At 34.8% G+C, this 15,837-nt stretch overlaps 1 protein-coding gene across 1 annotated transcript; it reads left to right on the top strand.

The window, feature by feature from the left end:
• The first annotated feature begins 2,364 nt into the window (after positions 1-2,364).
• LOC128225065 (E3 SUMO-protein ligase CBX4-like) lies at positions 2,365-12,921 on the top strand. The gene is made up of 5 exons (XM_052935073.1): positions 2,365-2,514; positions 5,860-5,903; positions 6,965-7,030; positions 8,382-8,439; positions 10,005-12,921. Exons 1-5 carry the CDS (start codon positions 2,446-2,448, stop codon positions 11,073-11,075), a joined length of 1,308 nt encoding a protein of 435 aa, XP_052791033.1. The 5' UTR covers positions 2,365-2,445; the 3' UTR covers positions 11,076-12,921.
• The last annotated feature ends 2,916 nt before the right edge of the window (positions 12,922-15,837 follow it).

The raw sequence follows: 15,837 nt of genomic DNA, 5'->3' as shown, positions 1-15,837 counted from the left end.
AAACTGGGGCAAAACCGTTTGGTTAAATACATTCAAGTAGTTGGCATCGCAGTATTAGTCCAACACTGGGCTTATCGTGGTATAGTTATTATGAAACCGATTAGCTAATAGATATTGTACAGTAAAAAAACCCACCTTGGATTTAACTTTATTTGAAGATTAAAATCCATGCGTTTTGATTCGACTCTAAAAATAACTGACCAATGGACTGAAATGGAATCAGTGGGGCATGTCTAAGCTAGGATACTAATTATATTAAATATGGCACATGGACAGCACTTTGAAAATCATGTAATTGTTATTCAATCTAAAATTCTAAATCATTTAATGGAAACATGTGTTTCCTTGGTGAGAAACGCTTAGGCAATGAGAGAAGAAAGCTTTACGGCGAAAATTTAGCAAAGCGTTAAATATTACTAAGAGAGAGAAAACGTGTGCATATACATATATATATATATATATATGTAAGTGGAGTTGTATAGTGTCATTTAAATAGACATGCAACATGTCGATTAATGTTGATAATCGTGAACCTGAATTGGGGTAATTGTTTCTGTGTAGACTTTTATAGGAAATTCAAATAGTGGTCCCTGTTTTGTCCCGACAAAGGCTTAATTTATAAGGTTTACGACTCAAAGCTCTATGTAAACTCTTACCCGGCACGCTCAAAACTTAATATAGCCAAAGTTATGAAACTTGCTTCTAATACAGTGTGAATAAAAATGTAAGCGTTTTTTATAGTTCAGATTTCAACGACGAATACGATGAAAGACCCCAAAGCTATGATAAACTCCATTTTTGGGAAGTGACAATTTTCAATAATCACCTCCAAAAGTCACATTCATGCGCTATATGCGAATTAGTTCCACATCCTTAAGTGCATATTTTCTTTATTATTGTCAAAAACAGTCAAATTTTGTGTCTGCCAAAGCTTTATTCGTATAAAAATGGATATAAGTACCCAATAATATGGCTGAATTGAAGATGCACTCTTTCACCCAAGGAAGATTTACCACAAATAATACAATCGTTAATTATACTAGAAAGGATGAATAAAAATTAATGTCAAAAACAATTGTTATTACGAAGGATTCCGGGATTAATTTGAAATATATTTGCAAAAACACGGTATTTCTACCTTATGAGACGATAGTATATCACTGTAAATTTTTTAGCATTCACCAATCATTTAATATTTTTGAGTTTTCAGCTATTTAATACACGGTCACAATTTTGTTATGCGTAATTAATATTTTCCATAAATTAATGTAAGTAGTTAAAGACTTATCACTCAAAGTTTATGTTTTTAAACATGTGTATACGTATTGATTTTGATTAAGAGTGTCACTTTAATGATGATATAGATTGTAAAAATGCGTGTACTAACTACAAAAAACAACTACTTATCCAATATTTTTCTGCTACTGCTTTATTCTCACATGCTTATTCACTAGAACGACGTGAATATAAATTGCTCTCATAGAAAGTCAATATCTTAACATGATTTGCGACAGGCCAAAATAAACAGTATTGAAACAAAACAGACAGAACACACATGGAACATGAAAATGATGTGGCCACCCCCTCGGGAAGGTCAACGAGACATTATTTTTTAGGGGTTTGACTTAGTAAGCACATATTTTTAAATTTGAAAACTTAATCAAAATACTGTGAGTACCGCATATGGGACTGTTGGCAAGATGTTGCCTGGATAAGCATATTGAAATATGTCCATGGTATGGAAACTATTTTCAGAGCTAATGAAACATTCCATTAATTATTAATAACTTGTGATCATTGTGCGAAATGTCAAACTTCCACAATATCTCTGGGTAATAAAGTTTCATGGAACCAATAAAACAAACTCCCAGATAAAACAGTACAAATCACCTTCCATCAGCACTCTCAGTACTTTGATTATATAGAAGCGCTGATACTGATAGCGCCGTGGGAGGTGGGAACAGGACTTTAACAGCAGCCAACCGAGCTTTCTAAACGCCTCTAGTTAAATTAATTTATTTATCACCTTAATTGCTTCATCGAATTATATTATTAAAGTATTCACATACACACTACACATAATCTTGAAGTAGGATTTAATTTTGCTATTGGTCCTACTCCCAGGTCCCAGATATTGTTAGATCAATTTTGTATATATTTATTTAAAAAAAAAAGTTCTCTCTTTGCCAAAATTAAACCATACATGTAAACACTGTTGAATTTAATATTGCATGAGTTATTTCTATACTTCCATCGTTGCTCTATTTCGATTAAAAACAGTTAGGTAAGGGCCTCATATCAGTAGCATAGTACGGTACAATGTTTTTGGTGAGAAAGCGTCTGAAGGATACAGAATCATTATGACGTCACACAAAATTGTAAATTACAAATTTTCATTAATTGGCCTGAAAATGGTCAAATTACTTATTTTGTAGGCTGCAGATAATGGAATTGCCAAGCATGGGAGAACGAGTATTTGCAGCAGAATGTATTCAAAAGAAACGAATAAGAAAGGTACTTCCCGGAAGAAAACAGATAATAAATTATCTTAATAAATTTCATCAATATTCAAGCCTAAATTATTTTAGTTCCTTGTTTACCTTCTACAACCTTATATTAGAGCTAAGAGTAAATTTGCTTTACCACAACTTTTGTAAAGCTGAGGCCAGTTGCATAGGCTGTTTTTCATTTAGGATACAGTACACTCAACAATTGTACCCACTTTCCTCACACACTTGGAGCGTTAAAGTCGATGATTGCAGGTTTCCTCCTAGGGTAAAACTGTTCCCTTCAATAAAACTCTAATTTTCTTTGCATTTCTTGTTTACCGCTGAGTTTTATATGAATGGTTGCGTTGGAATTCGTCCAAGCAAAAAATAGCCGTATTTCTGCAAGACAAAGCTTCGAGATAGACCTCGTTGCACAATCGTAACAACTCGGCCATGGCCAAAATGTTTTAAGCGATTTAAAACTGTGCCCTGAAGCCTTGCAGGTGCCCTTCATGTATATATCGTTATGTTTTGACAGAATGAAATGAAGAAAAGCCGTCAAACTCATAATTATAAGTTGGATATTTATTTTTTGTGTACGGAACTAATGTAAAATAACATTATGATTTATCTGGTAATATTTCTTGTTTTTATGATATTTTATAGACGCTATATGCTTTAACCCGGAATCCTGATCGGAACAACTACCCACTTTTGATACTAAACAATTTGTACGTGAAGGATTTGCCATATCAAAAATCTAAAAAAATCCGTCAACGTACAATTATTTGGACTACATCCATACATGCCATATCCTCTGGAGGGGGAACAATCCTCCGGAATTTCGACCCATCCCCCGGTCTCTCCCGGAGGGGGATGAATATCCCCCGGAATAAAAAAAAAATGAGTTTAAAATTACGCAAAATTTATCACAGGGTTTAATTATATTAGCCTGTTTACAGTTATAATGCCCTTCCTGTCCTGAAGCTTAATTGGATTATCAACTGATGGTGTGTTTTAACAACACCTATTGGGTGACACTTAATAAATCAGCAGGGCATATTTTATGCATTGTTTTGATTGAAACTGACAGAATTTGCGAAAGAAATGTCAATTAGACTGGCAGGGTTCTCAAAATGTTGAACAGGCCAAATTGAATTTGTAACAGGCTATCCAGGGGGGCCCCGGGGGCATGCCCTCCCGGACTTCTTATAAAACAAGAATGCAATTTCCTGCATTCTGAGCCATTTTGGGTAGTTTTTCTAGGAGTTTTGAAGTGAAAAAATAAATTAAAAGAGCACTTATAATTCGGACATACATACATATTTTGCGAATCCTAAAAGTTCATTTATATTTGCAGTGAATTCAAACATTTCGGCCCTGATTTGAAGTTTCTCACACGACGATAATTGACTAATTTTTCCGATAATCTTACAATCTAGACCCAGGCGCGGTAAACACGGTACATGGTTAACTAGCCTAGAGAAAAATGGGATCATACATTATTCGATTGACCGATTTATATACAATACATTGCCACGCGGCTTTAATCTCAAGTTTAACTTATTAACACATGTATTGAAATGTGTAGTATATGTCGGCTGCATATCAAACCGAAAAATGTGGTGTGCTCGTGCTCTGACATCACAAAGTGAATCGTTTGATCTGCAGCCGACATACACGACACATTGCAATACATGTGTTAATAAGTTATCCTTTCGCAGCTGTTTGTGGTGGGATGGGACTTGGATTAGGCAAAACACATAACAATTGATTATTGCGGATTAATTATTGTAACGATTAATGAAATGTTAATAAAACCTGCCATTTAGCCTGTGTATAAGCCTTATCATTAATACATAAGTAAAAAGTAAGTTTTATTTCGGACGTGGAAAAAAAATTAACTCGGCGAACAATATCAGAAATATTTGCATTATACAGTCAGCAAAATGTGTCTCCTTTGATCTACCAAGTGTTTGGACCGATTACACCCATCTGCAATCACGGCCAATTAGAAGATATCGAGTGTCCATCGTAGCGAAACATCTATTTTTAGCAGATGGTCGCGTTAATCTGATGGTTGTAATTTTGCCACTTTTAATGGGGTGTCTATGTTTTTGACATCGGTAAAGTTTTCTTCTAAGAGGTAACCGTAACTGCGCATGCGCGAAATACGGAGAATTCTTACCAATACGATTTCGAACCTGAAGACTCTTACATATGCCAAAGTAAGAATAGATCATCAGTATTAAATATGTCAGAAAAGAATGTGACCTTATGGTTTCTACAACAATTCTAACCGGCCGATTTCTGGTTTTAACCGGTCAAATAGGCCGGCCACCGGTTCATTTTGAAAACCCTGGACTGGTCAGATAAAAGGTCGATTTTCATTGGTTTAACTATAATTTTTATCCAATCAGAGAGGATGTAACAAATTAAAGAGTTCTTCAAAACATGTGTCATTGTCATCAAAAGGATTAATAATTTAAAGGTGACAGTAAATTATTCGGCAAAGAAAAGGATTAATATAACTTATAGACAATGCTGTTCTTTGTTATACCTCACTTACATGTTTACTTACATTGACCTTCATCGTAAATATCGGAAAATAACAGAACTACTGAGAGAAACTGAAAGTAGACAATTCGGATGTAATGACTAGTATTTATTTATTATCGTGGTTATGTTTTTTTATATCGTGGTTATGTTTTTTTATTTTTTGATGAATGCCATAATGTTTATGAACTAAACATAAAATTATGCACTTGCTTTTGATCAAAAGCAAACAAATCTGACTATTTGGGAATTGAGATGAAAAACATTGACAATTCATTCCATTCTCTCTATTAGTCTGAAAGTCATCATTTATGATCATAGGCAGCAGATTATGTATCCAATTTTAGAGGAAGGTAAGCCCATTAAATTGTCTTTGAAACATATTTTTCTATATAGTTGAAGTGCTGGAAAAAGTGGTAAACAAGGTGAATTGGCATGTGCGCCATAGCGTTACATGGCGATGATGTGACCAAAATCCCCTTGAATTCTGTACAAAATCCCCTTGGGAGCCTTTCAAAAATATTGCAATTTGTTTTTTCGTACTTGCGTCTTAAAATACTTTGAAATTTCACCAAATTAGACCTCCTAAAAAATCCCCCTGAATACTACCAAAATCCCCCTGAATTTTCAGTCTTTCTGAACAAATCCCCCTGAATGGTCTCCAGAAAATATGGCATGTATGTACATCTGAGGCAAATATTTGAGCTACTGTGAACAAGCAGTGTGATAAATGCTTTATCAAAATTAAGCCCAACATTAAAAATATTTACATTGTATATATATATTGCAACTTAATTTTTATGTTGTTTTTTAGGGCAAGGCCGAGTACTTCGTGAAGTGGAAAGGATGGTCAACCAAGTATGTCTGTCTGTTGTTATATTTTGGGGATCAATTTACTTTAATTAAATCTAATATAGTCTCCTTATCCATTTAATCACTACGGTATATATAAAGCTTAGTGCCATTGACCAGTTTTTCTTTCCACTGTTTAATGAATGGTGGCGAGGCCCTTTGATAGGGGAAAATAGCATCCTTTTGGCTAAAAGGGGGATTTTACTTACAAGATTTATGTTAAACTTGGTTTCAAACCTTTAATTATATCTTCCCTTACCTTATCAACACATTCATAAATGGCCCTATGCTTCATTTGCTAAATGTTTAGAGTACAACTGTACAGGAGGGGAATAAGACCAATTTGGGCTGAAAAAAACACTGGGCCTTTCACCTCCATTAACAACCTTATGATTTTACAACATATCATATAAATACTAGTCATGTTTATATTTGGTTAGGCAATTCAATTGTATTTTTTTTTATGTCTCATATTTCAATATTATTTTTCGATATAAATATTCTGAAGGCTATGGTTGGGTAAAGGTTTAGGGCTAAAAGCATTTTATAAAATTTGTGAATGACTAATTGTAGAGATGCATTCTATGCTTTAACTCACTATCAGGGTTTTAGCTAAAGATATATGGAAGGGTGCTGTACCTTGACTTTTTTGGTAGCACCATTCTGCCATCATGGATACCAGCATGGTCAACCTTCAGCCAAAATAGAATTAAATACTTATTTCTTTTCTTTTGATTAAAACTTATAATGTGATTCATAAATACAAACACACTTTAACAAATGGCAGTTGAAACATAATGCTACTTTGATTAAATACAATCCCTAAAATGTTCTCTCAAATTCATTTGGTTATTGACATCCCACTGACATGTTCCCTTTTTACCCTTAACATCCAGTCCCTTTTCTGCTTTACCCTGTCATTTTTAAAACCTGGCTAAAACTATAGGTGCCATCAACTGCCAGTTTGTGTGCATTGAGTTTTTATCTTTATTTGCAAAGAAATCTTAGGTTTAAAAAGGTTGAAGCTTATGTTTGGATAAAATTTTAATGTTTGTCTTATATTGCAGAAACAATACGTGGGAACCAGAGAGCAACATTCTCGACAAACGTCTCATTGAAGCTTTCAACAGAAGGTTTGTTGTCTGAGCATATAACTTTAAATATTTGTAAGGTAAACTTTTTATTGAAATTGAATTTTCGTAAATGTTGTATCAGGCAGTGATAAGAATGGCCTTGGATTTTATAATCGATTATTGACTAAAAGCATTTAACTGATTATCGATTAGTAATCGTCGATTTGCTGTTACTGTCTTGGATGATAAACAATATGTTCTCCAATTAATATATGCTAAATCACATACTGTACGGCAAATAACACCAATTGGGAAGATGCTACTCAGTGTTACCTTCCTTTTAGTTTTTTTTATCACATAACAGTGATTCAAAGCATGGTTATACAGTTTGTGTATTACAATTTCTACATTTTTTTTACTTTTGGATCGAAATTAAAAAAATAAGAACAAATTTTGGAACAATTTTGAAGCCATTTTCCGTTACTGAAATCGGTCTGGAAAGGTCAAAATCTGTTTGACAAATTGTTGCTTTTTAGAAGCCCTAGTTATACCATCCCTGACCATTGGCTACTTTCCATCTTTAGAGGTTTTGAAGCTGAAATGTTTGTGATTTAATAAAGACTTGCTGAACATGCTGGAAGAACTTGATCCTCTTTTTTGTGTGTACAATTTCACCGCATTGTTTGTCGAATATATAGTGGTAGCTTTTAGCCAAGGCCTAAAAAAAAATTCATTTGGTTCGGGTTACCCGACCCTACCTACGGAATAGGCGCCGACCCTACCGTTTTTATAGTCAGTTTGAAAAAAAAAAATGAAAAACTTTTTTTTTCTTTTTTTTTAATTGCTTTTCAATATGTAGTTTAAAACCTTAAATGCTTATACAGAAGATAACTTTAACACCATTCTCCAATGATTAAAATAACATTCTTATATTAAGCCTAATTTCTGAAAAAGGATGTAACCCTAACCAAACAATTTTTTTTTTAGGCCCAATCATATAAGAAACGTAACTTCTTTGCAAATGTTGATTAATGTTTAGTACACATGCGGAACTTTCTTTGTGTGAAGTCAATGTTTTTATTAGGTGTTCAAATTGTGCAGGTTGACTAGATAGCATACATAGGAAATGTATACATTGCAGCATTTAAATGTGTTCCAATGGAAACTCTATATTTGAATATACTTAGTTTTTGCAGGGAAAAGCCCAGCCATCCTGGTGAAAGGTGCATAGCATTGGGACAGTTTTAGATGTGGCCCCTTTTCTGCATAAGAAAAATGATTGATTTATCAATAATTGGCATTTTTTTAAATTAGATCAATGAATCGTCGCGTCAGTTTGAGTCTGGGTTACTGTTGTGAGTTGTTCCTTTTTAATGTCAACAGTACTTATTTGTGTTTTTGTTTGTTTCAGAAATCCAGATGGCGGCCAGAAAAAGAGAGGTCCCAAACCTAAGGTTGCCAGACAGCAGGTACAGTCCGTGTTTTTCTCTCGCAATTTGGAAATGGGGTCAGGGGCATTTGAATGTTTGAAATATTGTCACAATACATGTCACTGTGAAAAAGCTCCACCCAAAAGTATGATTATAATACATGTTAAAATTGCTAGTAAAGAAACCTATAACAACTTTCTGTAAATAATGTGCTTTAAAGCTGCACTCTCACAGAATGACAGTTTTGACTTTTATTTTATTCTTTGTCTCAGAATCAGCTGATTTTGGCATCAATGCCTTCAAGTCAGTTATATCAGATAACTCACTTAAGAACAGATCTCAATTGTTTGGAAGACTGCTGAAAATCATTTTACTCTAAGCGTAAGTAATGCTTTTTGCCATAAGACATCAATTTTCGAACAAAATATGAATCGCTGCAATCTGATCTTTTGTCAGCAGTCTTTTATTACTGGTTTTCAGACATTTACGCAAAAAATTGGCCCATTCCTGGACAAAAAATAAAAAAAAGTTGTCAATATGGTCAATCTGTGAGGGTGCAGCTTTAAAACTACCTTTTAGGTTGATATTTACAATAATCTGTAAAAAAAACAAGAGATGTGAGAAAAAAAACTAGAATAGTTTTCAAAATGTGAAGTTTTCTTATACTTCTGTGAAAAAAAGTACATTTTTTTGTATTTTTGAAATTTGGGCCCCATTTTAGACAGAGATGAAAAACACTGACAGTGTACAGTACATATATTGTCAAACTGACATGCTTAAAAATCAAGATTTCAGTTGATGATTTAATAGGATTATACTTTCTACAAAGAACTACCATATCATCAATGCCATGAAAGTATTAATGTGATAATGTTTGTTTTGAAACCTTTTACTTTTTGTAATGGGATTACCAACTTGTATGGCAGATTAGCATGCATCATCAACCAATGTTTTATTTATAATTATGAACTTTTTTGGCTGAAATTTTTCTGGTATTTTTTTTATGACTTTGCGCCTTCACCATCATCATCAGCTATTTTGAATATACACAAATGTTTATCCAATTAATCACTCTCATTGGCACAATTTTATGCGAGAGTGTGGTCTTGTGTTATGGGGGAAACCGGAGTTCCCGAACGAAGCCCACTTGTCTGGCTTGGTGACCACAAATCAAACTCACATGTGCATAGGCTTGGAATCGAACCGAGGTCGCCTAGGTGAGAATCTGCGCTAACCGGACAAGTTATTTAATGACTTTGTTTAGTCTTCTCTAATTGGATTTAAGATATTAAAGTTACCCTTCAAAATGCTTTTGATTACAGTCCTTAGAATCTTAGCTTGTTATCTTATCCTTAAATTGTCTGTAATTGGCTCTTGTGGGTTCATGATTGTTTCAGTTGATTGCTCTGTTGGAAGTGCAAAATAGACATTCCTATTAAAATGTCCTTGTTTGAGATTTACATGACATTATTTGGAGGGGTTAAAACTTGCTGAACAAGTTGCCAAAATTGATAAAACTGTGTCTAAAAATGTCTTTTCAAGTCTTTGATATGTGTTCTCTTTATGATAAAAATGATTTAATCAAATTCGATGTTTTTTTTCAGTCCTCTACAGCTCGTGACGATTCCTCTGATTCAGAAGATGAGTCTAATAAACCCCGGAAGAAGGGTAGATCTCAGTCAAAAGACAGTGTGTCTGACTCAGACAGTGACGATTCTACAAACCCTTCGAAATCTGACGACTCATTGTCCGATAGTTCTCGAGAATTGAAAACTGAAGGTAAATCGAGTATCGAGGGTGACACAACTGATGAAGAACCTCAAGATCATAAGAAATCACGCGATCATGTGGCCACTGATTCGTCAAGTGGTTCCGCTACACCTCCTCCTCCCAAACTGACGCCAGTTCGGAAGAGAGGTAGGCCTCCGGGGTCTTTAAATAAACCAAAGAACTTTATACCGCATTTGCATAATGTTATAAAACAGCGCGGTAAAGTAGGTAGACCGAAAGGCGTTGGCAGGGGTCGACCGTTCAAGCGTGGAATCGGTAGGGGTTTGATGGGCAGAGGGTCTACTGCAGCGAAAGCTGCGAGTCTATTAAAAAATATAGGACGAGGAATCTCAAAATCACCTTCAAAATCGTTATCCCGTGGTCGAGGTAGCGGTTTGAGAGGACGGGGGATGCACAGTAGTGTGTTGAATAAAATCAAAATGAAATCTGGGAAATCCCCGGGTCGACCAAAAAAATCTTCTAGTGATTCTCAATCAGCCAATGGAAATACTCAAAAGACTATAAGCTCACCTACAAAGGACTTTAAATCCATGAAATTCTTTTCTTCCCAAAGTAAAAATGATAAATCCAACTCGGTTAGTGACCACCGAACGTGGGAAAATTTAGGATCTCTACAAGGTGTCAGTATTTTAGAACATGAACCAGATTCCATGGACGACGATTACGAAGAGGATGATTATGGAACAGATAACTACGCCAATGGTGAAAGTGACTCCTATCTGGAAAAATCAGTGGATGTACGCAATTACTGGAAACCGCCATCTAATGCTAAATCTCTTATGGACAAAGTGTGTATAACTGACGTGACTACTCATTCGGGAGAAACCATTACTTTCCGTGAGTGTCCATCTAACACAGGATTTTTCAAGACAGAAAATGGATGAATGTTTAGTAGTTCTCCCATATCATCATTTCATGTAGTTTTTACGCAATCTTGTTAGGGACCTGGCAGTTTTGTTCCTCGCTCTTTGAAATTGCTGAAGAAAAGAACATGTTTTTTTTTAAATTCTCGGCTTTTTTAGTTTATTTTATGTGAGAAGCGAAAATGATATCTCGCATCATTTTATGGAATTCGAGGAGAAACTGATGGGTTTACTTTGTTAACAGTTAATTTAATCTATTGCACAGAAAAAAAGATGCGTGAATGTAACAAAGAAATCTCCAACTTTTTCCTTTGCAATTTCAAGAGGCCAGGGATGAGTCACGATACCTTGATGTCCCAAACCGGATTCCAAAAAATTGTCCTAGTGACCAACTTCCTTCTGTGTTCATTCATTTCGATTCCTTCATCGACATCTATTTATTTCCATGCTGTTAGGACATTTGTTAAAGAGATTGTTTGCTGATTTAGATTATTGTTTAAAGGGGCACAATACACGTTTATGCAAATTTTATTTTTTTATTTCGATGCATTATTACTATGTTTAACTCATTTGAAACCTTTTTAACTGGGGATCTGTGGCCATGAAGTTGTTACTTGAAAACCCCCATTTATGCACCAGTCATATGTAACCACGGCCCCCAAAGGTCAGGGGGTATACCGGGGAAATAGGCCATGTTTTTATCTTCTCAGTGGCCCTGCAGTGCCAGGTGAATGCGGTGGTTTTGTCTTTGCGCTAAATAAAGTGGGGAATGGGACTTACCGAGGGTCCCTGAGGTGTGAGGGCATTAGGCAGGGATTTTATCATTAGTTCATCCCAGCAGGGCGAGGATTTACCATCAGTTCATCCCAGCAGGACAGGGATTTTACCCAGGCTTGGCTTGACCGAAAGTCAAAGTCTCCACTATTCCCCGAACCTGGAGGGGGGGGGGGGGGGGGAGCATGGTTACAATTAACTAGTGCATTAATTTTATAACGCATTAAAATAGAAAATAAAATAAAAATATTTTGCATCAATCTGTATAGTGCCCGTTTAAAAAGGTGTAATGTGTATTTCAAAGAAAGTCGATGTATATGTAGTATGTGATAGGGTAGACTTGGTGTTGTTGACAGCATTATTGTGCAAATCTTTGACACTGACCACAACTTGACAACTGCTCAAGCTATTCATATAAACTTATAAACTCATATAAAACGGATTAACTCTGGCTTTGGTAATTGTTGAGTTATGCCCCTTTCTTCAAACAATAAGAAAACCAGACAAGCCTTGCTTTTCGCTCCATGGGCTCTTGGGTTTATCTGTGTTATAAATGTGAGATATTTTAAGTCAGAAAAATTGTGTACAATCCATCCTAAAACTGCCTTTAAAATTTGTAAATGCTGACATGATTATGATGGGGCTTAAAGAAAAATGTTTGTTTCCGGTTTACCGACCTAGACTATTTTAGGCCCCACCTTTGACATTTCTATCATTTGTTTGATTTTTTTCTTAAGTTAACAATGAACTGTTTTTAACAATACCAGTTATGATTGTATAGGTGTTTTTAAGCATATAATTCATCGTTTGGGGTAGCAGAAAAATCCCAAAGATAATTTTCCTAATAAAAAGAAAGAAAAAAAGATTTTCTGACCTACCTACCCTTTTTTATGCCTAAAATGAATATAAGCTGATTGATGAATAGGTTTGCTTATACTAACTGTTAGACTGAGAAGTAAATGTTTTACTAAAACTTTTCCAATAAACATGTATTAACATGATTTGGAGAATATTCGTTATTATATACCTTATTCATTTTTTGTTTTGGTTGAATTAATTATATGTAACCTACAGAACTAACAATTTTCTAAACCCAAAATATTGTTTAGAATAATCAATTAAATTAAACATTGTTCCAACATTTACTATGAGACTTACACTTAGGCATAGTAAAAAAAAAGATTCTGGTACCACATCCAATCCTACTGAAAGCTGTTGACCCTAGAGATTTTATTCCATTTCTGAGATAATTAAATAACTAATTTTGCTATGGAATATATTTTAAGGGCAATGAACCAGAATGGACACTTTTTATGTTAAATTAAATCATAAGTGCCCAATCAATGTGATTAGTATGGCCTAATTTCATTGGCAGTGGAAATACCCCCTGTCCAATCAAAACTGCGCTTTCAGAATCAGACACCATTTAATTTAAACAAGGCAGGTTACATTAAAAACTATGTTGCTGAAATATTAAAATTGGCATGTGGGTAATGCTAAATTATATTTGCCAAAAGAAATAAAATTCCCGAGCTAGTAACTTGGGGAATGTTACCCAGAAAAGTTTTTTTGCTACTCCTTTTTGTTTCAAGTGATTTGCATTTGAGCAAGTTGTCTTCACATTGTTCCCAATTATCTGATATATTTATCTTTGTATAGTGATCAGTGTTGTGCAGTAGATTTTATTTAAGAAAAACATCAGGCGATATTTAGAGATTTTAACTTTTTCCTCCCAAATGTTTTTTGCATTAATTGTTTATTACATGTATTTTTTCTCAATTGTAAATTTATAATACATAGAGGATATTATTATAAGACTTTTTTCTGATGTCTTGTCATGTCGAGGTTGGTGTATAAACACGTATCCGTCGAGACCAATGTACAGGGCTTCTAAAAACCAACAATTTGCCGGTCTGGACCAATTTTGACTTTGACTGACTGATTTCCGTAACAGAAAATGGCTAAAAAATTGCTCTGAAAATTGTTCATATAAGTTCAAATTTGGTCCAAAACGGCTTAGTCAATAAATAAATAAGAAATTGTAAAATACAAACAGTGTTGATCATACCCCATCTCCAAATTCCAGGGGACATCCTTGAGGGCGATAATGTCTGTGTTAATTGACATTGCTGGTTTTATTATAACAAAGAGTTGTCAAAATTGCTGTACCTTTCTCATGTAAACAATGTTTTTTATTATAAATTTATTTTTTGCGGGTGGGGGGGATTTTAATTCATACATTTAGAATCCTTGCCAATGCATTTTTTTCCACCAAATGGTTCATGAGACACGTTGTCAGAAAAAAGTGTTTTGTAGGAATACTTCTTTTATTTCCTAATAATTCCTTTAAATAATCCCATATTTTAATGCACTGTTTGTAACTGCACATTTTCATGACATTTCCTGGAATTTCTGGAAATGACATTATAAATCAATCCCACAAATATTATTTTTTTTAGTGCATTTTTAGCTCACCTGTCACGTAGTGACAAGGTGAGCTTTTGTGATCACTCTTCGTCCGTCCGTCCGTCCGTCCGTTCACAATTGCTTGTGAACACAATAGAGGTCACAATTTTGACCTAATCTTTATGAAACTTGGTCAGACTGATCATCTCTATAAAATCTAGGCCAAGTTCGATATTGGGTCATCTGGGGTCAAAAACTAGGTCACTAGGTCAATTAGTAGAAAAACCTTGTGAACACAATAGAGGTCACAATTTTAGCCTAATCTCAATGCAACTTGGTCAGAATGGTCATCTCTATAAAATCTAGGTCAAGTTCGATATTGGGTCATCCGCGGTCAATAATTAGGTCACTAGGTCAATTAGTAGAAAAACCTTGTGAACACAATAGAGGTCACAATTTTAGCCTAATCTCAATGCAACTTGGTCAGAATGATCATCTCTATAAAATATAGGTCAAGTTCGATATTGGGTCATCCGCGGTCAACAACTAGGTCACTAGGTCAATTAGTACAAAAACCTTGTGAACACAATAGAGGTCACAATTTTAGCCTAATCTCAATGCAACTTGGTCAGAATAATCATCTCTATAAAATCTAGGTCAAGTTCGATATTGGGTCATCTGCAGTCAATAACTAGGTCACTAGGTCAATTATTAGAAAAACCTTGTGAACACAACAGAGGTCACAATTTTGACCTAATCTTTATGAAACTTGGTCAGACTGATCATCTCTATGAAATCTAGGTCAAGTTCGATATTGGGTCATCTGGGGTCAAAAACTAGGTCAGTAGATCAATTAGTAGAAATACCTTGTGAACACATTAGAGGTCACAATTTTAGCCTAATCTCAATGCAACTTGGTCAGAATGATCATCTCTATAAAATCTAGGTCAAGTTCGATATTGGGTCATCCGCGGTCAATAACTAGGTCACTAGGTCAATTAGTAGAAAAACCTTGTGAACACAATAGAGGTCACAATTTTAGCCTAATCTCAATGCAAATTGGTCAGAATGATCATCGCTGTAAAATGTAGGTCAAGTCTGATATTGGGTCATTCACGGTCAATAACTAGGTCACTAGGTCAATTAGTAGAAAAACCTTGTGAACACAATAGAGGTCACAATTTTAGCCTAATCTCAATGCAAGTTGGTCAGAATAATCATCTCTATAAAATCTAGGTCAAGTTCGATATTGGGTCATCCGCAGTCAATAACTAGGTCACTAGGTCAATTAGTACAAAAACCTTGTGAACACAATAGAGGTCACAATTTTAGGCTAATCTTAATGCAACTTGGTCAGAATGATCATCTCTATAAAATCTGGGTCAAGTTCGATATTGGGTCATACGCAGTCAATAACTAGGTCAATTATTAGAAAAACCTTGTGAACAAAATAGAGGTCACAATTTTAGCCTTATCTTAATGAAACTTGGTCAGAATGATCATCTTAACATAAGCTAGGTCAAGTTCGATATTGGGTCATCCGCGGTCAATAACTAGGTCACTAGGTCAATTAGTAGAAAAACCTAGTGAACACAATAGAGGT

This window comes from Mya arenaria, chromosome 2 (assembly GCF_026914265.1).
Source record: "Mya arenaria isolate MELC-2E11 chromosome 2, ASM2691426v1".
NCBI lineage: Eukaryota > Metazoa > Mollusca > Bivalvia > Myida > Myidae > Mya > Mya arenaria.
This window is presented reverse-complemented; position numbering and strand designations above follow the sequence as displayed.

Coding starts and splice junctions, on each gene's coding strand:
- LOC128225065 (XM_052935073.1), top strand. CDS start 2,446: ATGGAATTGCCAAGCATGGGAGAACGAGTATTTGCAGCAGAATGTATT. Junction 2,515..5,859: donor AAAAGAAACGAATAAGAAAG/GTACTTCCCGGA, acceptor GTTGTTTTTTAG/GGCAAGGCCGAGTACTTCGT. Junction 8,440..10,004: donor CTAAGGTTGCCAGACAGCAG/GTACAGTCCGTG, acceptor GTTTTTTTTCAG/TCCTCTACAGCTCGTGACGA.